We start from the raw sequence: 27,873 nt of genomic DNA, 5'->3' as shown, positions 1-27,873 counted from the left end.
AGCGATTGCCGCTGTTTACTAATGACGGCCGTACGCGTTTATATGGAACGCCCAAGTAGACGAGCACGCGCATGACGTCACATTTTGAATTTCGCGCCAATTCGGACCCGACTTCTCCACACAGAAAAGAGCCTACAGGCTGATAGAGACAACCGTGGAGGACACTCAAGGTGTCATTCTTTCTATTACATTATGGTTGCCTCATAAATATACGAATGAAAACTCTATCTTAAAGATTTTTTTAAGTAATAACTTACATTCAGCCCCTTTAAAGTTAAAACGACTTGGTTTTGCAAGTCAATTCAACCTACTATTTTAACTTTATTTTAACTATTTTGTTTAACCTAATTTGTAAAGTTAAAGTAACATAAAATAAATATACCCATGAATGGTTACAGGTTTGCTAATTATTCACTATATTCACTGAACTAAACTTGTGATTACAGTAATAGAGATTTTTCAATTTTTCTGAATTGCTAAAACACATTTTGCCATCACTCATTTTCTCAAAACCTTAAAGTCGCAATGAAATTGAAATGAAAAACTATATATGTATTTTTAATAGTGTGGTATTATTAACAAATGACTTATTTGTGAGCTTCATTATTTTTTAAAAATTCGTGTGTGCTCATAATCTTTAATCAAAAATGCAAATCTCCTCCCCTCCTCAAAACGATCTCTCTTCACTTCCGGTCAAAAGTATGGCAGGTGGGCGGGGTCCGGGAGAAGATCGCAGTGATTAGCAATTAGCAACACGACCCAACTTCAAACGATCCAATCAGATCTCGATGGACAAATTCAAATCCAGCCCTGCCTTATTTCATCTCAAAAGCCGTTTCATTCGGATATACGTCACCACGGGGAAAATAAGGCAATCGCTACTTCCGTTTCATGGCGACTTTAAACACAAATCCAAATTTTCAAACAAAATTCACAGAATCCCTGACTCTTCTAGCAAAATCAAACAAAACTATTTCACTTGTACTCAAAATTAAACTAAGCTTTCAAATCATACACACATAAGTCTATAATATAAAACACTAGAGAGCATCCATTAGACACTACCTTAAAAAATGGAAAACACAACATCCAGGACATCTGCTTACAGAAAAATACATGTTTATTGTATAAAACAACACACTTGACAAATACTGTAAAAAATCTGTAATACTGTAATCACAAGTTCAGTGAATATAGTGAATACTTTACTGTAAGTACTGCAAGTAATAGTAAGTTTTCAATATTTCTGTAAGAAGAACTTTTATTTTGTAAAAAGTCAGCAATCCAATTGCATAATCTCTGGTGTCCTGTTCTTCCTCATACTCTTCATCCAGTCCACACAATTGGTAAAAAATACCATTAGGAAATAGTGTGTACAATTTTGAGATGTTGTGTTTGCTTGATGACAACTGTGTTGTGTTCAACTTTTGCCTGCCTACTTTTAGTATTTATAAAACAAGTGCATTGCAGTGTAAAATGTGTGTTTTAGTGAGAAGTTTGTGTTTAGAGTTTTGCAAAAAGAGTGCATGATTTGACAAATGGGTTTATACCACTATGAATTTAGTTCAGAGGTTGGGGTTTAGTGTTTTAGCAATTCAGAAAAACTGTAACAGTATTTATCAAATGTGACCAGATGTCCTGGATGTTGTGTTTTCCATTTTTTAAGGTAGTGTCTAAGGGATGCTCTCTAGTGTTTTATATTCATGACTTATGTATGTATGATTTGAAAGCTTAGTTTGATTTTGAGTAAAGGTGAAATGGTTTTGAAGGAATTATTTGATGTTGCTAGAAAAGTCAGGGGTTCTGTGAATTTAGTTTGACAATTTGGATTTGTGTTTAAGGTTTTGAAAAAATAAGTGATGTTTCAATAAATGTGTTTTAGCCATTCAGAAAAACTGTAAAAAGTGACACACTACACCTTTAAAGGGAAGGACAAGAGGGCGTCGTGCATTTATGACCCTGTGTAGTTGTTCCAGCCGCAGCTGCTGCATGCGTAGTGAATGTGAACACAGTTGTGATGTTAGGAGTCATTCTGTCCCAGCTGCTCTGAGGAATCAGACAAACACATTTCTCCCATGAGAAAGAACTTTAGATTTTGGTTTGTATTGTTAACAATCATTTGCTATTGTTTTGAATTTTTTCTCTCTAAATGACTTTCATATCGCAAAATCTTTCAGGTTTAGAGAACAAAGGAAGGATCTTGTCGCCTCAGTTGACAAGAAGGTGCCAAATGGCTTTTTGGAAGATCAAGGTAAGTTGATTGTTGTTTTCTATATTTCCTGAGTCTATATGTGACCCTGTCTATGTAAGTCTCATCATTTAAGGATGAGATTTGGAGCATCAGTTTGATTTCATTCATTGAATTCACATTGATGTCAATCTTTGACTCAGTCAATATTAAATATATCAAAGTAGAATGTTTTTACATTTTATGTAGTAAACAGTATACCACAAAAAAAGTTTGTTAGCAACTTTGTTTGTTATTGAATATATCTCTTTCTGTTTCACCATCATTTGTTACTTTTAGAACAAACTGTGGTTCTTCTCCCCCGATCGCCCTCTCCATCAAAGCGTTATTTCCCCATCCCGCTGGACTCCCTGGAGGAGGAGTTTCGCCTACGCCTGGCAGACGATGGCAAACTCTTCAGAGAGGAATTTAACGTAAGAGCTCTAACAAACATAAATCTTCCCCATTCTCCACATCTTTTTGATACCTTATACTCATGAGTAGTTTCTTTTTACCGCTGCTGGTCTTTTGTAGTCTTTGCCCTGCGGCTTCGGCTGTGGAACCTTTGAAGAGGCGAGCCGAGATGAGAACAGAGAGAAGAACAGATATCCAAATATTCTGCCATGTAAATATTCATCACTCTGTCACACACACACACATGATTACAAACATGGCAGAAGAAATGTTTTTTTGTCCTGAAAATGAAAACCTAATTTTTGTGCAAGACAAAGAGGTTATAAAATGTAGATAACATAATTTCCATCATTGAATATTTTTATTTACTAATGAATTTATAAAGGATTTGAATGTGGGTGAAACATGAATAAAATGTTTATCTTATTCACAGATGATCATTCTAGAGTGCTGCTGTCACACATAGATGGATATATGGGCTCAGACTACATAAATGCCTCTTACATTGATGTGAGTACTTTGTGATTTTTGTTTTAGCATATGCAGAAAGTTAAATTTCTGTCCCAGTCTATTATTGGGACATTTCACAAGACTTTTTTAAGATGTCAAATAAATCTTTAGTGTCCGCAGAGTACATATGTGAAGTTTTAGCTCAAAGTATCATATAGATAATTTATTATAGCATGTTAAAATTGAGCAAAAATGTGTTGTTTTTGGGTGTGTCCTTTAAAATTAAAACGAGCTGATTTCTGCACTTAATGGCAGTGCCGTGGTTGGATAGTGCAGATTAAGAGGCGGTATTATCCCATTCTGACATCACAAAGGGAGACAACTTTCAATGGTCGTCCTTTTACACATTTTCTAGGTTGATAGAAGCACTGAGGACCCAATTATAGCACTTAAACATGGAAAAAGTCAGATTTTCAAGATATGTCCCCTTTAATATTGTGTTTTTAATCTTATTGTTGTGATATGCTAAGCTTTATATACACTGTACACTAAAGTACCCTATATCAGGGTTTTTTAAAACTTTATGATGGCAAGGAGCCCCAAATACGTTGAACCCCATCCTAAAATATATATCAATTTACATATTTTTGTATAAAAACATTTAGATGTCATTTTGATATTATAAAGACAGAATATTCTTTAAAAATAGTTGGCTAAATAGTAGATTTTTATCATTTTTGTTTTTCTTGAAAATTTTCTGGGCACCCCAGATATTACCTTTACTTAAAGGGGACATTTCACAAGAATTTTTTAAGATGTAAAGAAAATCGTAATTGTCAACCGAGTACATATGTGAAGTTTTAGCTCAAAATATCATATAGATAAGTTGTTATAGCTTGTTAAAATTGTCATTTTGTAGGTGTGTACAAAAATGTGCTGTTTTGGGTGTGTCCTTTTAAATGCAAATGAGCTGATCTCTGTACTAAATGGCAGTGCCATGGTTGGATAGTGCAGATTAAGGGGCGGTATTATCCCCTTCTGACATCACAGGGGGAGCCAAATTTCAATGACCTATTTTTTCACATGCTTGCAGAGAATGGTTTACCAAAACTAAGTTACTGGGTTAATCTTATTCACATTTTCTTGGTTGATAAAAGCACCAAGGACCCAATTATAGCACTTTAACATGGAAAAAGTCTAATTGTATTGGTATGTCCCCTTTAAATAATTTTGCAATGGCCCATAAATGTGACCTTCGGAGGACAAAACTTCCCAAATTAGCCACGTGCGGGTTTGTAATTCGCAAACAACAAAGACACTGCAAGATAAACTTACAGTGTAAGGCTCGATACTTTCCATCATCAGTTACACTCCTGTTGGTGTCTGGCAAGCCTTGTGAGTGTTGAGTCTGAGGAGGATAAAGTTAGGGAAAAAACATCTCAAATATTTTGAACTTAGGCTGCGATATCAAGTTCAAACTCTAATGCATACTTCTCCTTTAAATTACTGCTCTCATTAAGCGACAGACATTTTCTTGCTGCTAATGTTACTTTATTTTTTTAAATAGGGTTACAGAGAAAAGAACAAATTTATTGCAGCTCAAGGTAACCATATAGAAAGCAAAAATGTTTTGTTTCTATTTCCATCAGAAGAAAGTTTTTTTTTAATCTTTCATGTAATCTTCAGATTCATGTTTCATCACTGTTTCCATTATAGGTCCAAAACCAGAAACACTTGGGGATTTTTGGAGGATGGTTTGGGAGCAGAAGTCTACCACTATAGTCATGCTGACCAACACAAGAGAGAGAAAAGAGGCAAGATAAGACATCATAAAGTCACAGAAGACACAATTGTGATATTATAAGGGTTAACATGTAAAGTAAACAATAGCTTTGAATGAATAATCAACCTGTCTTTGTTGAAACCCTCTTAGTAATTAAACGCTAAATTTCTAAAAGACTTTTTAAAGATGCCAAATAAATCTTTGGTGTCTCCAGAGAATGTATCTGAAGTTTTAGCTCAAAATATCATATAGATAATTTATTATAGCATGTTAAAATTGCCACTTTATAGGTGTGAGCAAACATTTGCCATTTTTGGGTGTGTTCTTAAAAATCCAAATGAGTTGATCTCTGCACTAAATGGCAGTGCCATGGTTGGACAGTGCAGATTTGACATCACAAGGGGAGGCAAATTTCAAACACCTTTTTTTCACATGCTTGCAAAGAATGGTTTACCAAAACTAAGTTACTGGGTTGATCTTTTTCCCATTTACTAGGATGATAGAAGCCCTGGGGACCCAATTATAGCACTTAAACATGGAAAAAATCAGATTTTCATGATATGTTCCCTTTAAAGTATAACTCCACTTTCATACATTCAGTCAAAAAGAGTTTTTTGAGGAAAACATTCCAGGATTTTTCTCCATATAGTGGACTTCAATTGAACCCAATGGTTTGAAGGTCCAAAATTGCAGTTTCAATGCAGCGTCAAAGTGCTCTAAACAATCCTAACTTTTTACCTCCACAACTTCTCGACTTGCACGAGCCCTGGGATGTGCGTCTGTGACTTTATGTATTACGTATGCAAAATCAACACGTTCGGACCATTTTAAACAATATATTGACAAAAAGACATGAATTAGTTTCATTCCACACACAACAACTTCTGAATAGTCCTCCTTCTCCACATTTGTAAACACAGGAGCGGTAGTTTTGCATACCTTTCGATTTGATTATGTCATTAATTTGTGGTTTAAAAAGGTTTTTTTTTTTTGCAAAAATGAAAATCGTTTCGCTAGAAAAGAACCTCATGCCTCGATTGGTATTGTTCACTGCAAATGACTTAGTATGTTTGTCTTGTTTTAAGTACAAATATATAAAAATTCAGTCAAGATGCATTGTCTTGATGAGCAAAATGACCTAATAAGATAAGTATAGTTTTAAGACAAAAAATATCAAATTTAAGTAAATTTGTGCATAAAACAAGCAAAAAAATCTGCCAAGAACTTTTTTCTTAAACAGTTAATTCGAGAAAAAATTCCTTACCCCATTGGCAGACTTTTTTGCTGCTTGTTTTATACAAAAATTCACTTACATGTGATTTTTTTGTGACTTATTTTCTTAGGTCTTTTTGCTCATCAAAAAAAGCAACTTTATTTAAGAGTTTTTAGATATTTCTACTGAAAACAAGACATAAATAATAAGTAAGAAAGTCATTTTTGTGACTCACTGTAAAAAAAAATTCTTAGTATTTTTGTCTTGTTTTCAGTAAAAATATCTAAAAATTCTTAAATTAAGATGCTTTTACTTGATGAGCAAAACGACGATGATGAGAAAATAAGTCACAAAAAAATCACATTTAAGTGAATTTTTGTATAAAACAAGCAGCAAAAAAGTTTTTAGACCAAAAATATCAAATTTAAGTGATTTTGTGCATAAAACAAGCAAAAAAATCTGCCAACATCTTAGAACATTTTTGAACACTAAATTCAAGAAAAATTCAAGATAAATTTGCTTACCCCATTTTTGCTTGTTTTATGCACAAAATCACTTAAATTTGATATTTTTAGACTTATTTTCTTGGGTCGTTGTGCTCATCAAGAAAAAGCATCTTAATTTAAGAATTTTTATATATTTTTACTGAAAACAAGACAAAAATACTAAGAATTTTTTTTCTTGAAAATCATTTAAAGCTGCAAACCTTCAAACCATTGGGCTTAATTGAAGTCCACTGTATGTTGAAAAATCCTGGAACACTTAATTACCTTTTGACTGAAGAAAGAAAGACATAAACATCTTGGATGACATGGGGGTGAGTAAATTATCAGGAAATATTCTTATGAAAGTGAAGTAATCCTTTAAAAGTAATGCCAGCCTGATCACACAGGACTTTGCGTGTATTTTACAAGGTGGCTAATTTGTATGAATTCATAATGTAATATGATCATTAGAAAGAAAACATTATCATCCCTAAACACAATATCTCTGGGGCGAAAGCAGATTGTACAAAAACGTACAAATATGATCGTATGAATTCGTATAAATAGCCACTTGCATTGCCATAAGATTGTGTTGGAAATGCAGCTATACCCATAAGAAGATATAAACTAACAGAATGTGTCTTTGGAACACTATAAGTCGCTTTGCGTAAAACCATCTGCCAAATGCATTAATATAAATATTTGACTTTTAGGAAAAGTGTTATCAGTACTGGCCTGAGCAGGGCTGCTGGATCTACGGCTGTGTGAGAGTGGCAATGGAAGATGTCACAGTCTTGGTGGACTACACGATCAGGAAGTTCTGTGTACAGCATGTAAGTGGTCATTTACCTGTTAAACATTACATCATCAATAATCATATGCACTACTGTTTTGAATCAAGCTATCAAACGTATAATGTATTATGTAAGGGCCTTTGGTAACTTCTGGTGACTGGTTTTGTAGCATGCTGCTGATGGTTGCAGACCTCCGAGGCTGGTCACTCAGTTGCATTTTACCAGCTGGCCGGACTTTGGCGTACCCCTCTCTCCTATTGGCATGCTTAAGTTTCTCAAGAAAGTTAAGAGTGTGAACCCGGCCCATGCTGGACCAATCATAGTGCACTGCAGGTAAGACTGCTATTACTCATTAAGATTATATGGTTGGTAGTGATATAAAATTGATCCCATGTTGTTTTACGTACATTATCCCATTATCCTTCTCTGGATGCCCTACTTCACATTTCATGATTAATTTTCTCTTTCCTTCCTGTGAAGTGCTGGAGTTGGCAGGACCGGGACATTCATTGTGATTGACGCAATGATGGATATGATGCACTCTGAGGGAAGGGTGGACGTCTTCGGCTTTGTATCCAGGATAAGAAAACAGCGCTGTCAGCTCATTCAGACCGACGTAAAGGACATTACACAGCATTTTTGGGCACTTATTACTTTAACAATGAAGAACCGCTGAATTTTCTCTTTTTCTCCCACAGATGCAGTATTCATTTATTTACCAGGCACTTTTGGAGCATTACCTGTATGGTGACACCGAGTTAGACATCGCCTCGCTGGAAGGACACCTCCACAAACTGCACAACACACACGCACATATGGACCGAGTGGGTCTGGAGGAAGAATTCAGAGTAAGAAACACATTCTTAGCGATTGATAGCATCTGCAAGGTATACAGTATTAAAATAGAGAGGATATATAAGTGGGTTTGGTTGGTAAGCAAAAATATGGACAGATTTGATGAGATGTTTGAATAGAGCGTAGCTTTTACATGATGTGGAGTTCATATTGACATTGTTTTGTTCTCAGAAACTGACAAATGTTCGCATAATGAAGGAGAACATGAGAACCGGAAATCTGCCAGCCAACATGAGAAAAAACAGAGTACTGCAGATCATCCCATGTGAGAAAACATATGTTTGACATTTGACATTCACCTGTCTGTCTATACACAGTAGATACATCACTAAAGTCTGCAAATGCATTGCTGCCTGTCTGTCTGTCTGCCTATCTGACAATCTAAATATCTGTCTGCCTCTATCTATCCGTCTGTCTTTCTGTTTGTTTGTCTCTCTCTCTATCTATCTAGCTGTTTTTCTGTCCGTCTGTCTGTCTCTCAATCTATCCGTCTGTCTTTCTGTCTGTCTCTGTATGCATTTGTCTGTCTCTTTCTCTATCTATCCATCTGTCTTTCTGTCTGTCTATCTATCCATCTGTTTGTCTCTCAATCTATCTACCTGTCTTTTTGTCTGTCTCTCTATCTATCTGTCTCCCTGTCTGTCTTTCTGTCTCTATCTGTCTCTCTCTATGCATCTGTCTGTCTCTCTCTCTCTCTCTCTCTCTCTATCTATCCATCTGTCTGTCTTTCTATATATTTGTCTGTCTCTCAATCTATCTGCCTGTCTTTCTGTCTGTCTGTCTATCTATCTATCTGTCTGTCTGTCCGTCCGTCCGTCCGTCCGTCTGTCTGCCTGTCTCCATATCCATCTGCATGTCTGTCTGCATGTCTATCTATCTATCTATCTATCTATCTATCTATCTATCTATCTATCTATCTATCTATCTATCTATCTATCTATCTATCTATCTATCTATCTGCCTGTCTTTTTGTCTGTCTCTCTATCTATCTGTCTGTCTCTATCTGTCTGTCTGTCTGTCTTTCTATCTATCTATCCGTCTGTCTTTCTGTCTGTCTCTTTCTCTATCTATCCATCTGTCTTTCTGTCTGTCTATCTATCCATCTGTTTGTCTCTCAATCTATCTACCTGTCTTTTTGTCTGTCTCTCTATCTATCTGTCTGTCTTTCTGTCTCTATCTGTCTCTCTCTATGCATCTGTCTGTCTCTCTCTCTCTCTCTCTCTCTATCTATCCATCTGTCTGTCTTTCTATATATTTGTCTGTCTCTCAATCTATCTGCCTGTCTTTCTGTCTGTCTATCTATCTATCTGTCTGTCTGTCCGTCCGTCCGTCCGTCCATCTGTCTGTCTGTCTCCATATCCATCTGCATGTCTGTCTGTCTGCCTATCTATCTATCTATCTATCTATCTATCTATCTATCTATCTATCTATCTATCTATCTATCTGCCTGTCTTTTTGTCTGTCTCTCTATCTATCTGTCTGTCTTTCTGTCTCTATCTGTCTGTCTGTCTGTCTGTCTTTCTATCTATCCGTCTGTCTTTCTGTCTGTCTATCTATCCATCTGTTTGTCTCTCAGTCTATCTACCTGTCTTTTTGTCTGTCTCTCTATCTATCTGTCCATCTGTCTCTATCTGTCTGTTTGTCTGTCTGTCTTTCTGCCTCTCTGTCTCTCTCTATGCATCTGTATGTCCGTCTGTCTATCTATCCATTTGTCTGTCTCTCTCTCTCTATCCGTCTGTCTGTCTCTATATCAGTCTGTCTGTCTGTCTGTCTCTCTATCCATCTGTCTCTTTCATTATCTATCCATTTGTCTTTCTCTCTATCAATCTGTCTGTCTACCTATCTGTCTGTCTATCTATCTGTCTGTCTGTCTCTATCTATCTGTTTGTCTTTCTCTATCTTTCTGTCTGTCTGTCTGCCTATCCATCTGTCTTTGTCTCTCTGTCTGTCTCTCTATTCATTGGCCTTTCTGTCTGTCTATCTATCTGTCTGTCTTTCTGTCTGTCTCTCTATATATCTGTCTGTCTTTCTGTCTATCTTTCTATCTATCTGTCCATCTATCCATCTGCCCCCCTCTCTCTCTCTCTCTATCTATCAATTTTTGTCTTTATCTATCTATCTATCTATCTATCTATCTATCTATCTATCTATCTATCTATCTATCTATCTGTCTGTCTCTGTCTTTCTGTCTGTCTGTCTGTCTCTATCTATCTGTCCATCTGTCTCTATATCTATCCGTCCGTCTGTCTCTCTTTCTTTCCGTCTGTCTAGGGTTAGGGTTAGTGTCTGTCTGTCTATTTATCTATATGTTCGTCGTCCATCTCTCTCTCCCTTTCTCATTTCTATGTAAGGTTTGCATTGATGCAATGATGCCAATATAATTATGATCTGTTTGCTATTTTATTACTAGATGACTTCAACAGGGTAATATTATCCATGAAAAGAGGGCAAGAATTTACAGACTACATCAATGCATCTTTTATAGATGTAAGTGTTCTTTTAATGAAGAAATGATAAGTAGTCACATTCAAAATGCATTCACATTATTCCACATTGATTTAATTCTAAGAGCAATATATATGTTACCTGTGCAGGGTTACAGGCAGAAGGATTACTTCATTGCCACTCAGGCGCCTTTGGCTCACACATTGCAGGACTTCTGGCGTATGGTGTGGGAGTGGAAATGCCACTCTATTGTCATGTTGACTGAACTAAAGGAAAGAGAGCAGGTCACTCTTTATATTCATATATACATAAATGTCTTATGTATTACCATATATGGTAATGAGGTTCCTTATGTGCATGCTCATCAGAAACACATTGATATTACATTGATACATTGATTACTCCTCCCTTTCTGATTATCGCTTTTACACTCATTGTAGGAGAAATGTGTACGCTACTGGCCAGCAGAGGGCAGTGTTTCATTTGGAGAGTATGTGCTAGAGCTGAAAAGAGATGCTCTTTGTGACACTTTCAGCATCCGAGACATGCTGCTGTCATATGCACCAGTGAGTTTATTGGGATGTAAATTTTATGGTCCAGTCGCTTCAATTATCCCACCTTTTGTGTTCGAATTTGTCAATCATGCCAAGGCTAAATTATGCTGTTTGCAGGAGAAACAAACTCGTCTTATCAGACAGTTCCACTTTCATGGCTGGCCCGAGATCGGAATCCCATCAGAAGGAAAGGGAATGATTGAGATTATTGCTGCAGTGCAGAAACAGCAGCAGCAATCTGGAAACAACCCTATAGTGGTGCATTGCAGGTACACACACTATGACAAGTCATGGCTACTTATAATAAAACCTAGATCTATCTATCCATCTATCTATCCATCCACCCACTGTATCTATCAATCTATCCATCCATCATCCATCCATCAACTGTTTCTATCGATCTATCCATCCATCCATTTATTCATTTATCCATCAATCCACTGTATTCATCTATTCATCTTCTATCCATCATCCATCCATCCATGTATTTATCAATCTATTCATCCATCATCCATCCACCCACCCATCCATTTATCTATCATCCATGTGTTTATTAATCTATTTATCTATCCATCCACCCACCCATCCATTTATCCATCCATCCATCAACTGTATTTATCGATCTATCCATCCATTTATTCATTTATCCATCCATCCACTGTATTAATCTATTCATCTTCCATCCATCATCAATCCATCCATGTATTTATCAATCAATCTATCCATCCATCCATCCATCCACTGTATCTATCGATCTATCCATCCATCCATCCATCCATGTATTTATCAATCTATTCATCCATCATCCATTCATCCACCCATCCATCCATTTATCCATCCATCCACTGTATCTATTGATCTATCCATCCATCCATCCACTGTATCAATCTATCCATCCATCCATCCATCCATCCATCCATCCATCCATGTATTTATCAATCTATCTATCCATCCATCCACCCAGTGTATCTATTGATTTCTCCTTCCATCTATTCATCCACCCATCCATCCATTACTTTATCAATCTGTCCACTGTATCAATCTATCCATCATCCATCCATGTATCTATTGATTGATCTATCTATCCATCCATCCATCCATCTATCCACTGTTTCTATTGATCTATCTATCCATCCATCCATCCATCCATTTATCCATGCACTGTATCAATCTATCCATCTTCCATCTATCCATCCATGTATTTATCAATCTATTCATCCATCATCCACCCACCCATCCATCCATGTATTTATCAATCTATCCATGCATCCATCCATCCATCCACTGTATATCGATCTATCCATCCATCCATCCATCCATCTATGTATTTATCAATCTATTCATCCATCATCCATTCATCCACCCATCCATCCATTTATCCATCATCTACTGTATACATCTATCCATCCATCCATCCACTGTATCTATTGATCTATCCATCCATCCATTGTATCAATCTATCCATCTTCCATCCATCCATCCATCCATTTATCCATCATCTACTGTATACATCTATCCATCCATCCATCCATCCATCCATCCATCATCGACTGTATCTATTGATCTATCCATCCATCCATCCACTGTATCAATCTATCCATCCATCCATCCATGTATTTATCAATCTATCCATCCATCCATCCACCCAGTGTATCTATTGATTTTTCCTTCCATCTATTCATCCACCCATCCATCCATTACTTTATCAATCCGTCCACTGTATCAATCTATCCATCATCCATCCATGTATCTATTGATTGATCTATCTATCCATCCATCCATCCACTGTTTCTATTGATCTATCTATCCATCCATCCATCCATCCATCCATTTATCCATCCACTGTATCAATCTATCCATCTTCCATCTATCCATCCATGTATTTATCAATCTATTCATCCATTATCCACCCACCCACCCATCCATCCATTTATCCATCCATCCATCCACTGTATACATCCATCCATCCATCCACTGTATCTATCGATCTATTCATCCATCCATTTATCCATCCATCCATCCACTGTATCAATCTATCCATCTTCCATCTATCCATCCATGTATTTATCAATCTATTCATCCATCCATTCACCCACCCATCCATTTATCCATCCATCCACTGTATCAGTCTATCCATCATCCACCCATGTATTTATCAATCTATTTATCCATCCATCCACCCAATGTATCTATAATCTATTCAACCATCATCCATCCATCCATGTATTTATCAATCTATCCATCCATCCATTCACCCACCCAATGTATCTATCGATTTCTCCATCCATCATCCATCCATCCATCCATACACTGTATCTATCGATTTATCCATTAATTCATCCATCCATCTATCCACTGTATCAGTCCATCCATCATCCATCCATTCATCCAGTTACATGAGCCATCCACAATGCCATTGTAAAACACAGATAAATCTAAATAAAATGATGATAAATCTAGTATATAAATGAATACTCTCTCTGCATGACATCAGTGCTGGTGCTGGTCGGACCGGAACCTTCATCGCCCTCAGCAACATTCTAGAACGAGTAAAAGCCGAAGGTTTACTGGATGTTTTTCAGACTGTGAAGAGTTTACGCACTCAGAGGCCACATATGGTTCAAACTGTGGTATGGATGTAACACATAATAAATAGAAACACAAACAAGACAACTCATTTTATAGTGCTCACATATTAATGCTAATATTACATTGCGTAAAAAATTTGTAATGCATTTGTATTTGTCTTTTCAGGAACAGTATGACTTCTGCTACAGAGTGGTGCAAGATTTTGTCGACATCTACTCTGACTATGCTAATTTTAAATGAGTGCTGCTTACCAACACATTATTATATTTAAACTGAAGGACAGTATTACTGTGGCTTAGTTACACTCCATGCACTTGACATTTCTTTTTTGAATTACTTATATGCAGTAAGGTCATATTTTGGATATGATATCCAGTGACTTAACCACGTCAAGTATTTTGCATTGCTTTTTTGTGTCCGTATTCTGTATGAACAAATGCATTTCTTTAAGCATATTTTATTTGATATATTTTTATTAAGGGTCAACACTGTGTATTTTGTTCACATGAATTTTTTGGTCTGAATAAGTGTAAAGCATTCCATGTAAAGCATTCAGTGTTTATCCCACCTATTTATTCGGGTGCTTGCTTCCCAAAAACTTTTGCATGATGATTTGTGTAAACTACTGTACTAAAAGAAATTAGGATGCTTCCGAAATTGAATTATAGAAGAGTTTTTTCCCAGATAAATAATTTGTACCATATACACCTTCTTCACCTTTCACATGTTCACATGTCTTTGTATAATGACAGATGTCCAACCACATAACAAAAGCAGGCTGTAAAGTATTTGCAATAATGCACATTATTAATTAGGACAATGATAAACATCAAGATTGTGACAGAAATCCTGTTTGAAATATTTCAGGTTCCCATTTTTTGTTTATAGCTAGTTCAGAAGAGACACTAATATCTACAAATGTGACTTTGTATAGTAAAAAGGACTGTCAGGTAGCACAGAAGTGTGCTTTATTTAGTAACATTTAAATTTGTTTTGTTTGTTTTTGTACAGTGTACCAAATATGGCATATATATCCGATATGAATTAAAACCATCATAAAAATTATATTTGGAAGTTGCTATGAAATAATTGATACATGCCATAAAGCAAAGCTTTGATTCTCTTTCATTATCTGGTGTTTGAGATAAACAGTAACATAAAAATACACAAAATATTAGTTTATTCTTATTAAACACTAAAACACCTAAATGTGGATGTTTTGTCTGCTTTTTTAAATATTATGTTCAGAGATGAAATAAAGTTTTGAACTTTGGCAGCATTCTTACAACAGGGTGACAAATTGTGAAGAGAAATGAGAAGACGTATGCCTTAATTCTATACCCTTCTTTCTGAATAACACCATTTTCTGCAATAAATGTTTCAATCAAAACAATTTGTGTTTATAATTGTTTCATTTGCACCTCTTAAGTCCAAACATACAAATCTCAGACTCTCCGCAAAACAAAAAATGTGACAAAATTTTATAATATGACATAAACATTATAAATTACTGTTTCTATTATTTTAATAATAAATTATTTAAAAATAATTATTTTAATCTATCTATCTATCTATCTATCTATCTATCTATCTATCTATCTATCTATCTATCTATCTATCTATCTATCTATCTATCTATCTATCTATCTGGAGAATAATGTCCTCACATCCTCCATACTTCCAAAACACGGGGCGGAGTCTGCGCCTTGTGTCAGGAACGACGCTGTCTGATTGGCTGTCGCTCTGATCGACTCCACAACGCTTTAGCATCGGTACATGGCGTCCATAACACTACTCGTTGCTATTCCCTGTCCGATAGGTTGTAGAAAGGCCTTTAACAGTTGTAGGAAATCATTACAGTAGTTCATTAAAGCTTTAAATATGGCGAACAGTGTGTGCGAAAAGCTTGATCTAAAAAGCCCTTGTGGTGACGCATAGTTTGGGGGCTTGCTGGGTGGCGAGGTAGGTTAAGGAATATCTCGAGGATTCTGGGTGGATAAATGAGGCAACTGGATTAAACCGTGTTTATTCCTCCTCGGTAACCGCACGGGATTTCAGGATGGCAGGGATCGGTAACGGTACAACATCTGGGATGGGTGACATAATCCAGCTGAACGTCGGAGGAACGAGGTAACGTTAAACTGACGTCAGGACGCACTCCCGTCAAAACATTTCGGTGTAATTTAAGTTTAATAAAATACTATAAAACTCGTGTTTATGTAATCAGACAGTAAACTATAGAGATTTTGTTCATGTGATCAGACTATAAACAACTATAAAGCTCATGTTCTTGAGATAAAGCTTGTGTTGTTCATGATATCAGACTGTAAACTATGAAGCTTGTGTTCATGTAATCAGACATTAAACTTAAAAGCTTATGTTTATGTAATCAGACTAAACTTTTAAGATGGTTTTCATGATATCAGATTTTAAAAAGCCTATGTTCATAAGATCAGACTGTAAAGCATAAGCTCATGTTCATATACTCAAACTGTAAAGTATAAAGCTCATGTTCTTGAGATCAGACTGTAAACTATAAAGCTTGTGTTGTTCATGATATCAGACTGTAAATAATAAGGTCATGTTCATATATGCAAAGTTGAAAACTTTAAAGTGTAAAGCTCATGTTCTTGAGATCAGACTGTAAACTATAAAGCTTGTGTTGTTCATGATATCAGACTGTTCAAGTAATCAGACTGTAAAAACTAAAGCTTGTGTTCATGTAATCAAACTGTAAACTATAAAGTTTGTGTTCATGAAATCAGACAATGAGTAAACTATAAAGCGTACGTGTTCATGAAATCAGACTAAACTATAAAGCTTGTGTTCATGAGATCAGACAGTAAGTAAACTATAAAGCTTTTGTTCATAAGATCAGACAATAAGTAAACTATAAAGCGTGTGTTCATGAAATCAGACTAAACTAGCTTGTGTTCTTGAGATCAGACTGTAAACTATAAAGCTTGTGTTGTTCATAAAATCAGACAGTAAACTATAAAGCTTGTGTTCATGAGATCAGACAGTAAACTATAAACGTTATATAATTAGACTAAACTATAGACCGTTTCAGCAGTAACAACATAAACAAGCGGCTGTCGCGGTCCGCACATAACTTCCGGTAAACTCCGCTAATAATAAATAACAACAAAGTTCTTTAAACGGAGTTTATTTATATAACAAGCAAACAAAACAACACATAGATTACCTAGGAAACCAAAACATTTGTTATTTTCGACAAGGCATTTGTTAAGAGATCAGTTTAGCAACTAGTCAGACCATTAAAAATACAAAACCGGAAGTAAGGTTCGGATCCAGACGTGTATCGCGTGCGTCCGATGAAACCGTCTATAAAGCTAAAACTATAAGTAAACTATAAGTAAACTATAAAGCGTGTGTTCATGTAATCAGACTAAACTATAAAGCTTGTGTTCTTGAGATCAGACTGCAAATTTTAAAGATTGTGTTTATGTAATCAGACTTTAAAGTGTAAAGCTTGTGTTCATGAGATCAGACAGTAAGTAAACTATAAAGGTTGTTGTTTTGTAATCAGACTAAACTATAAAGCTTGGGTTCTTGAGATCAGACTGCAAACTTTAAAGCTTGTGCTTATGAGATCAGACAGTAAACTATAAAGTTTGTGTTCATGAGATTAGAGAGTAAACTATAAAGATCATGTTCTTGAGATCAGACTGTAAACTATAGACCATAGCTAAAGCGTATAAAAAACGACACTGAGCTAACGTTGCTGTGTAAAATCTGTACTATAATGTATACAGTATTCTTTAGAAATCTTTAGAAAACCAAAACATTTGTTATTTTTGAAGAGGTATTTGTTCCAGAGTTCAATTTAGCCATTAGTCAGACCATTAAAGACCATTAAGTAAAGTTCTGACTAAAGGCATAACCGCGACAACGCACATGCGTCTGATGAAACCGTCTATAAAGCTTGTGTTGTTCATGATATCAGACTGTAAACTATAAAGGTGGTGTTCAAGTAATCAAACTGTAAACTTTAAAGCTTAATCAGACTGTAAACTTTAAAGCTTGTGTTCATGAAATCAGACTGTAAACTATAAAGCTTGTGTTCATGAAATCAGACTGTAAAAAACTATAGGCTAAAGCTTGTGTTTATGTAATCAAACTGTAAACTATAAAGCTTGTGTTCATGACATCAGATTGTAAAAACCTGTAAAGCTTGTGTTCATGCAATCAAACTATCAAATTATATTTTTTGTGTTCAGAAGATCAGACAGTTAAGTATTAAAGCCTGTGTTCTTGAGATCAGACTATTAACTATAAAGCTTTTTTTACAGTATAGCTTATGAAGCTTACAAAATACAGTAGCTTACCAGTTGTAATGATTTAGTATAGACATTTGTATCCAGACACAGGAATATCTGATTCTATCCATTGTAAAGATGCTTCTAGTTGGAAGTGTTGTGATTCAAAGTTGAAAAGCATTACAACTAATTACTTTGGTATTATTATTTTTACATATAGTTTTAATATACCATGTTAAGTAGTTGTTACTCATGCAATGAAAAAGAAGTTGTGCAGAATATAACAAATCTTATCTGTACTCTTACAGGTTCAGCACATCACGACAGACTCTGATATGGATTCCTGACTCTTTCTTCTCAAGGTGAAATAAGACGTCTAAAACAGCAGCCAAAGCTTTGCAAATATTTCAAAGAGAAACATACTTTATTTACTTTATTCATCTAGAAAGATGAACATTTGAGCATTGCATAACCTTTGTAAATCTATTTTGTGTCCCCAGTTTACTTAGTGGGAGAATATCAACACTACGGGATGAAACTGGAGCCGTAAGTAGAAATCTGTATCATAAAAAAGAACAAGAACGGATTAAAATACTGAATACTAAACATATGTTTTGTGTGTTGTTTGTTAGTAATAATCCATTTAATGTATTCCAGCTGTATTGAATGATGTTTTCATCTCAGTTTTAAAGCACTAAATCAGATCTTTTATGGTTTTCAGATTTTTATTGACAGAGACCCAACAGCATTTGCTCCCATTTTAAATTTTCTTCGAACAAAAGAACTAGACTTAAGGTAGGATTTGCCAAATCATTATCTATCGCATGCAATATTGGTATTGTATGTTCAGTGTGGTCATATTTGTCCTGTTTCCTCTGATAGGGGGGTTAACATAAGCATCATACGACATGAAGCGGAGTTCTATGGCATTACACCCTTAGGTACGGCACAGACGAAAATCTAGAGCTACTTTTCAATTACCTCAGATGGGTGTTTATTAATGCATCTATGTGGTTTTCTTATTTTGTATGTCTTTTATGGATAGTACGACGTTTACTTCTGTGTGAGGAACTGGACAGATCATCGTGTGGAAGTGTGCTGTTTCATGGCTACCTCCCTCCACCAGGTATAATTAGATAAGATCTAAGACCTTCACAAAGTAAACCTGTTTTATTCTCTGTGCCAAACATAACATTTGTCAAACATTTGTTCTTCAGCTCTGCCTGCCCGAAGAAATGCTGGTGGACAGGCCACAGCTGCTGCGAGCCAAGAAGAGCACTCGAGTCCTAGTGGGGCAGAAGGGGGGTCTTCTCTCCCTGGACCCTCCGGGGCAGATGGACCTCAAAGACTGGGTGTGTAAAAGACCTTTGATATCAAAAACAGAGGCTTGTTTGAAAACTTTTTATGTGTTAGTTTGTATATTGCAGATTTTCAAAAGCAATTTTGACAATTTTGTGGTTAATTGCCACACTCTTGGGAACAAATGGTAACAGTACGAATGGGTATATGGTATACCTAAGATTTTTTGCATTAAAATATCAAAAAATAACTAGTATAGTAATTTATATTTTGTTCACATGTGTACTTACATTATCCCCAAAGTTTCCAAAAATGTGCAGTTTCATCCGTCCTCATTGCATCCCCTGTAAATGATGTCATGTCTGCTACATCTTCGGTTTTGACTTTTACACATGTTCACAAATGTTGATTTCTGTTGTTGTTTCTATCAAAACACTCTTTTGCGTTACTTTATAATGTAATGTTTGTAAAACGTATTTCATTACATCATCCATGAATGTGATTTTTGAGTCTTGTAGGTTGATTAAGATTGGGAGTGGATGTAAAGAATACCAGTGTTGGGGAAAGTTACTTTTAAAAGTAATGCATTACAATATTAAGTTACTCCCCAAAAAAATATTATTACGTAATGCATGTCAGTGATGCGTGGGTCAATTTATAAACAACCCGCACCCGGCCGACGTTTTCAACTAACCCACCCGCAAAAAATAAAAATAAAATAGTGTACCCGACCCGCTCCCTGGCCCGCATTTTTTACTTGTAATGCTTTACCCCCAATACTGAAGACTACAACTCTCATCAGTCCATGTTTTTTCACAGCGTCATCATGCTACACCTTTGTTATTGTTGTGTGACCTCTAGTGGTGAAAATTACATATTGTGCCTTTAGGAGGGATGTCAGATCTATATAGTCTTGATTTTGAGATCAAGTTTTTGCACAGATCTATTGTAGAGAATTAAATAATCAAAAATAATTTTTAGTAAAATACTGCTATATTTAAATTACCAGCACACAACACAGTTATACAGTATTATCGAGTTTAACTAGGACTTTAACAAAAAAGACCTGCACCTAAAAAGATCAATAGGACAGGTGAAGAACACTGACCTTCTCAACACAGACCAGAGACCAGTGTGTGTTGTTTTGGTGTGGTGTCACGCTGTTGAAAATGTAAAAACGGAGAGGAATAGATCTCATGAAGACAAAGTATTTCACTTATAAGCAGTAGTGCAGTAGGCAGGGTGAGGTCATCTTAAAAGGCCTTTTATATTCTCTGCACCGAGTGAAGTCATGTGAGAAGAATGATGAAAGAGAGAGAGAGTTAATGCACAAGCTTTCTGTTTAACTGTTTCATGGCATTTTCAAAGGCTTACAGCACAAGAAAATAAATCCTGAATTTATGATTTTACTATTGTTTATAGTAACATTTTTTACTATGATTTCTATCTAAAGTCAGAACCTTATATTATATTGTATAGTACACAGTGAAAATATATATTTTTGAATATTTTTGTTAGAATAATTATAAATGTTAAAAGCTCAGACAATGTACTTGACTGACAGTCTAGTCTATACATTAATATTATAGATGCTGACACATAGTAATGTTAATATATTGGTCACACTTTATATTAGGTTTAAGTACAATGTAACAACCTGTATGCACACAAGTGTTACATTGTATACATTTGTGTAAGTACATATTGTAGGTACATACCAATAACAGGGTACTTATTTATTGAATTAACTGACTATTAAAAACTGTTAACTGTCTGTTAATTAAAATGAAATAAAATATAAATGCAAATATTAGTTGAAAAACGTAAATGGAAATTTTAACATCTTCCTTGGAAAAAAATTAAATAAGTTTGAGTTGTGGCACATAAATTATTAATTAAAACAAAAACGGAATAAAATTAACTTGAATAGCAATACTAGTTAAAAAATAAACCAACTAAAAACTAATAAAAGGACAAATTTATAAGCAAATTCACCAAAAATAAACCAAAATCAATATATGAAAACTAAAAGTATTGAAATAAAAGCCAGTTTAAAATTATATTATATAAATATATAATTATAAATATATAAATAAATATATTCTATAAAAATAGTGTCACTAAAAATAACATGCTAAACTATAAACTAAAATAACCCTGATCCTAAACCTCTAACCAATAAAAACACATGTAGTAGTTAAAGACATATAAAGTGGGACCACTATATTAAAGGAAAACACCACCGTTTTTCAATATTTACTATGTTCTTACCTCAACTTATAAGAAATATAATACATACCTATCTTTTCTCAATGAGTGCACTTTAATTTTTTTTTACAGTGTGTCGTGAATGTGTTAGCATTTAGCCTAGCCCCATTCATTCCTTAGAATCCAAACAGGGATGAATTTAGCGGCCACCAAACACTTCCATGTTTTCTCTATTTAAAGACTGTTACATGAGTAGTTACACGAGTAAGTATGGTGGCACAAAATAAAACATAGCTTTTTTTAAGTGGATAAAAAATGAGAACTATATTGTATGGCGGAAGAGCACTTAGTTTGCAGAACTTCGACTTCAGCCCGCAGTAACATCATCACTCCTGACTACTCCCCATCTCGCTCAATCTTCTGTAATTTATATAATTTATTTATTTATTTGCATCAACAGGATCACCAGTCGACCCCAGGAAGGTGCTGATCGTCGCTGGCCATCATAACTGGATCGTAGCGGCCTATGCACATTTTGTTATTTGTTACAGGTATATATCATCAGTTGCAGCATAATTTTCAGCATATAACCTAACGAAGACTGTACTTACTGTAGACTGACTGTGATTGGTCTCTAGGATAAAGGAATCTTCTGGCTGGCAGCAGGTGTTTTCAAGCCCGTACCTGGACTGGGCTATCGAGCGGGTGGCCCTCAATGCTAAAGTTGTGGGCGGCCCACATGGAGATAAAGACAAGATGGTTGCAGCATCATCGGGGAGCAGTATCATACTCTGGAGTATTCAGGATGGAGGAAGTGGAAGTGAAATAGGTAGGAAACAAAAGAATTATGAAAATGAACACTTGATATGTGCAGTATTTGTAAGAGAATCTACCTGTTTTTTATGTAGGCGTGTTCAATCTTGGCGTGCCTGTTGACTCACTGTTTTTCATCGGGAGTCAGTTAGTCGGCACCAGCCACACAGGGAAGGTAGGGGTGTGGAACGCCGTCACACAACATTGGCAGGTAAAGGATTTAGCAATTCAGATTTTCCACAGTTTATTGTTTTATTAATACATAAACATTGGTTTACCAAATCATACATCATTAGAGAGTAGACACGGTTCTGATGTTGACATCTGTATTGTTTGCTTATGCAGGTGCAGGATGTAGTGCCCATCACAAGCTGTGACACTGCAGGATCTTTCCTCCTGCTCGGCTGTAACAATGGCTCAATTTACTATATTGGTAGGCATCTTATTTGTGGCATTTTATTCTTTATAATGTTTAGATGTGAAATATGAAAGACTCAATGTTAAATATGTAATAAAAAATGCATGAAGACATCAGTGTAATTAATTTCATGTAGTAAATACAAACTTGTATACGATTCATCATTCTAATTTACATATAGTCCTATGTTCTAATTTTACTTGTGATTTTTTACAGCAATTTTTTAAATTTTTTTTTAACGAGGGTTTCCCAGCTTAGGCGTACCCTGAAGTGCCTGATTGGTTAATGCAGCACGTTTTTACGCCAAAGTTCACATTTTTCAACTTGCGCGTTTCCGCAGCAATGCGCAATTCGTGCCATTCACACAAACTAGATGTGCGAATGAGGCGGAATCGCGTCTAAACGCCTCATTCGCGCCACAAGACCTCTAGATGCACGTCAATGCGTCTTCACATTGACTTTACATTGAAATCACTCGCGCTTGACGTCTCTACCGCGGCAGTGTGAACGCAGCATTAGGATGACAATTGTTCAAAGTTGGACATCACTTTTGGCCATTACTGGTACTGTGCCTCTGTTATGTTAAATTAGAAGATAACAAAGAAAAGATCTAACCTCATTTTCTCCTGGTAGACATGCAGAAGTTTCCACTGAGAATGAAAGACAATGACTTACTGGTGACAGAACTCTACCACGACCCTTCAAATGATGCAATCACAGCCCTCAGTGTCTACCTGACTCCTAAAACAAGTGGGTCAAAGAGTTTTATTGAGTTGAGATACTGATAATCAAGTCCAGGAACAGCTCAGTGATGTCATTGTTTTTGCAGGTGTGAGTGGGAACTGGATCGAGATCGCTTACGGAACCAGCTCTGGGGCGGTACGGGTTATCGTTCAGCATCCAGAGACCGTCGGTTCCGGACCACAGCTCTTCCAAACCTTTACTGTCCACCGCAGTCCTGTCACAAAGATCATGCTTTCTGAGAAGCACTTAGTGTCAGGTGAGATCTGCTCACGAAGATAAAGTATAGACAAAACAATGAAATGACTGCACAACAAAGAAATGACTGCAATTTCTCTCTGCATTAAAGTGTGTGCTGACAATAACCATGTACGCACGTGGACGGTGACACGGTTCAGAGGTATGATCTCCACTCAGCCGGGATCGACTCCCCTGGCTTCCTTTAAGATCATCTCACTGGAGGAGACAGAGAGCCATAGCAGCTATTCCTCCGGCAATGACGTCGGTGAGAGCTTCCTTTGTCTTCCATCACATCAAGAAAATGACACTATTTGAAAGTTAAAAAGCTAACTAGCTCCAGGCCCACCTGTTATAAATATTGTAAGGTTTTTAATAGTCATGGGCTGGTTCGAGTCAAGGTTTCAAAACCACTCACATTTTCTGTGATACCATTTCCCAAGGTACGAGCTGTGTTTACAAAACATTTATCAAATCATGAAGTCATGTAATTAGTTTACAATACATTTAATATATATTATAAAAGAAACTTTTTTTTGAAATAATATTATAAGGGTTTATTTTTACTTGGCTTGTTGTATGTTGCTTAAAAATAAAATGTATTGCGTCCAGTTTAAAAGTTGTATATGCAGTCATTTGAAAAGAACACATTTTAGTGTTGCAATGGCAATACCGCAACACCGTGAAGCCGTGGTATTTTTGCTTAAGGTTATAATACCACCAACATATCATACCGGCCCATGCCTAGTTTTGAACTACTGTCAATAAAAGTATCTGATGCGCTGTGTCTGTGCAGGTCCATTTGGAGAGCGAGATGACCAACAGGTTTTCATTCAGAAAGTCATTCCCATCACCAACAAACTTTTTGTTCGGCTTTCTTCTACTGGAAAGAGGTACTGTAAAGATGTTTAACCCTTGCACCGTATAAGACTAACCAGACATATTCATCTCATATTCAGTAGTGTCCAAAAATGATGTCCAACTTTAAACAGTTAATATCTTCACTCTTTATTTAAATGTTTTATTAAAGGTGCATTAAATAATTTGTATGCATGTTGGACATCACCCAGGACAATGACGACAAAATATTATCACAAAAGAGGATCAACAATATCAATAACAGATCAAACTGAAGACAATGTATGCTTTATTACCTGTCAGCTTTTTAGTTTTTCTATGCATTTTTGTATGTTCGATTTAAAGCCAGATTTCCTAAATACCTTTAAAGGGGACATTACACAATACTTTTTTTTAACATGTCATCTTTGGTGTCCCCAGAGTACGTATGTGAAGTTCTAGCTCAAAATACCCCATAGATAATTTATTATAGCATGTTAAATTGCCACTTTGTAGGTGTGAGCAAAAAAATGTGCTGTTTTTGGGTGTGTCCTCTGCACTAAATGGCAGTGCCGTAGTTGGATAGTGCAGGTATTATCCCCTTCTGACATCACAAGGGGAGCCATATTTCAATGACCTATTTTTTCACATGTTTGCAGAGAATGGTTTATAAAAACTAAGTTACTGGGTTGATCTTTTTCACATTTTCTAGGTTGATAGAAGCACTGCGGACCCAATTATAGCACTTAAACATGAATAAAAAGTCAGATTTTCATGATATGTCCCCTTTAATGTTTAGTGTTATGTCCATTACACCTCTTATTCTAATGGTTTAATCTTACTTGAGCAGAGTAACCAAACTGGTCCCTATTTACTTACGAAAAAGTATTATTTTCAGGACAATATGGTTATTTCACCTGACATTTATATCAATCCAATGACAGGATTTGTGAGGTGCAGTCCGTGGACGGCACCACCATTACTTGTTTCACGGTACGAGAGTGCGAAGGCTCTAGCCGTATGGGCTCCAGACCACGCCGTTTTCTCTTTACTGGCCATGCAAACGGTAGCATCCAGATGTGGGACCTGACCACTGCCATGGACACAGTCAACAAAAGTGACGACAAGGCCAAACGGGAACCAGGTTTGGACATCTTTTGTAGGTTCTAGCAATTTAATGAATTGCAAAAATAACTTCCTGCCTATTTGCAGAAGTGGGCGGTCCAACGGAGGAGGAGCTGCTGAAACTGCTTGACCAATGTGACTTGAGCACATCTCGTTGCGCCACGCCCAACATCAGCCCCGCCCCCTCCGTGCTGCAACATAGCCGGCTACGGGAGTCTTCTTCCAGGTCTGACCACACCCTGCATGGATCAATAAATAAAGTGAACTGTATAATTAATACAATTATTACTATAAATATGTCTATTTTTAAACAGTCTCCAGCTGCAGGCTCAGGAGCCCATTCCTGAAACGGCCACCTATGGGGCCCTGCGGCCGTACAGAGAGAGCCCTCTGCTGGCTCGTGCTCGACGCACCGAGAGCTTCCACAGCTACAGAGACTTTCACAGCTTAAACCTAACAAAAACCATGCTGGAGAACAACGGGCTCCAATGTGGATCCACGGAGGACGACGTGCGTCAGCCTGCGGTGGAAAGCAACGGTGAAGATGGGGACAAAAAAACCTCAACCTTTGAGCTGTGGGGTTCCAGAGCATCCGAAACGCAGTTCGCAGCTGCGCGCAAAGCTCCGGACAGCCCTGGAGACCCACGGCGAAGGATACAATTGATGGAGGAGGGGGCAGACTGCAGATCGGAGGGGGTGAGGAGGAGGGCGCCATTTGAAGCGAACTTCCTGAGCAGGAGAAAAGCACCTCCAGTTCCACTGTTGAGTCCCCCACCTGCAGGGGGCGACGGTGCTGCCAGCGACTCGTCCAGCACCGCCTCACCCTCTCCAACTAAAGTTTCCACATCTCCGCGCCATCGCAAGGGCACTGAAACTGCGAGCGAGTGATGGTTTACATAGATTTACGATTTAGAGGTCACACCAAATACAGTCATCTCCGACAGGTGAAAGAAGGAAGTAAGTGTGAAAGGTTGGGAAGGACAGCAGCTGGCAGCAAAAGGGATTTACACAGTATAGATGCTGGTTTGTCATATGAACAATTTAATAGGATTTTTATCAAGTGCAACCATGTTGGCCTCATTTTCTCTTTTTGGATTCGACAGATTGAGCAGGTAGTTTAACTAATTGGCTTACACCTGAATTGACATTTCCTAAAGCAAATGTACTAGTAAGAATCTTTAATATTGAGTACATTAGACTTCAGCTTTGCATGTATGCACATTTAAGGCAAAAGTGCTTGTTTTTATTAGGTTGCTTTTAACATTGTACCTTTCCCTGCTTTTGCTACTGTCCACTAATGGTACATTTCAAAACACTGTGATGCACTTTACTGTCAGTCTTTATTTGTAGTCCTTTATTGTACATAGAGAGGACGATTGACCAATCAAAGCTCAACTAATGAACACACTTAAACGGTTGTAGGAACAATAATGCATTTCTTTCTACATTGATCCTCTGGGACTCATTGTTTATCGTCTATGACATTTCAGTGCAGATCTGAAGTTCATTTGTTTTAAATTTATTCAGTGCCTTTTGCTAATTTGGATTGCTGTTTTTCTGAGAAATCAAAATCTTTTTTTCTGTTTTGGTCTTTCTCATCGACTTGTGATTGTTGGATTATCACATTATGTAACTCTGTAACTTCAGTTTTAGAGAGATTTTCTGCCAACTAAGCAACAAATCCAAATTCACATATCTAAAAAATATACTGTATTATTTTATTTAACAAAATTATATTTAAAAAAATAATATAAATTATAGGTAAAATTAATCATTTCTGTTTGTGATGCCCACAGTTTCTAAACATCAAACGTTAATAATAGGTTATTTAAAATTGATCAGGCAACCTCAAAGCATATTTTTATAATTTGCATATCTATTGTTAAGAATACATGATAAAGATTTATTTATATTTGACATAAAGCCAATTGTGCATTGATTACTGATCACAAACAGGATCACTTGCTTTAATTTCCAGCCATTACACTTTGTGTATAAATTTGATCCCTATAGAGAGAAATGTAAAGTATATATATATAACACTATTGATAATACGTATGCAATATTATTAAAGTTATTTGTTACTACATGAAGAAAACCTGTATG

General features: G+C 36.3%; 2 protein-coding genes and 1 long non-coding RNA gene across 4 annotated transcripts in view; 2 read left to right on the top strand and 1 right to left on the bottom strand.

The window, feature by feature from the left end:
* Positions 1-15,177, top strand: part of ptpreb (protein tyrosine phosphatase receptor type Eb) — a 24,009-nt gene extending 8,832 nt beyond the window's left edge. The window contains exons 1-18 of one of the 2 annotated variants that reach the window (XM_065288315.2): positions 1,981-2,098; positions 2,178-2,251; positions 2,528-2,661; positions 2,762-2,852; positions 3,075-3,151; positions 4,659-4,695; positions 4,808-4,905; positions 7,286-7,405; positions 7,536-7,699; positions 7,847-7,982; positions 8,065-8,214; positions 8,393-8,486; positions 10,632-10,708; positions 10,816-10,950; positions 11,107-11,232; positions 11,338-11,489; positions 13,715-13,850; positions 13,975-15,177. In XM_065288315.2, the coding sequence (XP_065144387.2) occupies positions 2,076-2,098; positions 2,178-2,251; positions 2,528-2,661; positions 2,762-2,852; positions 3,075-3,151; positions 4,659-4,695; positions 4,808-4,905; positions 7,286-7,405; positions 7,536-7,699; positions 7,847-7,982; positions 8,065-8,214; positions 8,393-8,486; positions 10,632-10,708; positions 10,816-10,950; positions 11,107-11,232; positions 11,338-11,489; positions 13,715-13,850; positions 13,975-14,049 (1,899 nt within the window). In that variant the 5' untranslated portion in view covers positions 1,981-2,075 and the 3' untranslated portion in view covers positions 14,050-15,177. Of the gene's footprint in view, positions 1-1,980; positions 2,099-2,177; positions 2,252-2,527; positions 2,662-2,761; positions 2,853-3,074; positions 3,152-4,658; positions 4,696-4,807; positions 4,906-7,285; positions 7,406-7,535; positions 7,700-7,846; positions 7,983-8,064; positions 8,215-8,392; positions 8,487-10,631; positions 10,709-10,815; positions 10,951-11,106; positions 11,233-11,337; positions 11,490-13,714; positions 13,851-13,974 lie in introns of those variants that run through there. The other variant, XM_065288313.2, reaches the window with a different exon arrangement.
* Positions 8,114-20,636, bottom strand: LOC135777983 (uncharacterized). Its single transcript, XR_010544382.2, has 3 exons — positions 20,497-20,636; positions 10,808-10,932; positions 8,114-8,196 (listed from the first exon to the last, which is right to left on the bottom strand). It is a non-coding gene; the product is annotated as an uncharacterized lncRNA (long non-coding RNA).
* Positions 15,562-27,873, top strand: kctd3 (potassium channel tetramerization domain containing 3). Its single transcript, XM_065288312.2, has 18 exons — positions 15,562-15,939; positions 18,398-18,451; positions 18,590-18,635; positions 18,811-18,884; positions 18,972-19,030; positions 19,135-19,215; positions 19,307-19,441; positions 22,057-22,147; positions 22,235-22,425; positions 22,505-22,620; positions 22,755-22,842; positions 23,461-23,577; positions 23,657-23,827; positions 23,918-24,073; positions 24,602-24,698; positions 25,587-25,786; positions 25,855-25,993; positions 26,082-27,873. Exons 1-18 carry the CDS (start codon positions 15,869-15,871, stop codon positions 26,653-26,655), a joined length of 2,460 nt encoding a protein of 819 aa, XP_065144384.2. The 5' UTR covers positions 15,562-15,868; the 3' UTR covers positions 26,656-27,873.

This window comes from Paramisgurnus dabryanus, chromosome 17, assembly GCF_030506205.2.
Source record: "Paramisgurnus dabryanus chromosome 17, PD_genome_1.1, whole genome shotgun sequence".
Lineage (NCBI taxonomy): Eukaryota > Metazoa > Chordata > Actinopteri > Cypriniformes > Cobitidae > Paramisgurnus > Paramisgurnus dabryanus.
The sequence above is the reverse complement of the archived record's forward strand: the minus strand, read 5'-3'. Positions and strand labels throughout refer to the sequence as shown.

Coding starts and splice junctions, on each gene's coding strand:
- kctd3 (XM_065288312.2), top strand. CDS start 15,869: ATGGCAGGGATCGGTAACGGTACAACATCTGGGATGGGTGACATAATC. Junction 23,578..23,656: donor CTACCTGACTCCTAAAACAA/GTGGGTCAAAGA, acceptor TTGTTTTTGCAG/GTGTGAGTGGGAACTGGATC. Junction 25,994..26,081: donor CTACGGGAGTCTTCTTCCAG/GTCTGACCACAC, acceptor ATTTTTAAACAG/TCTCCAGCTGCAGGCTCAGG.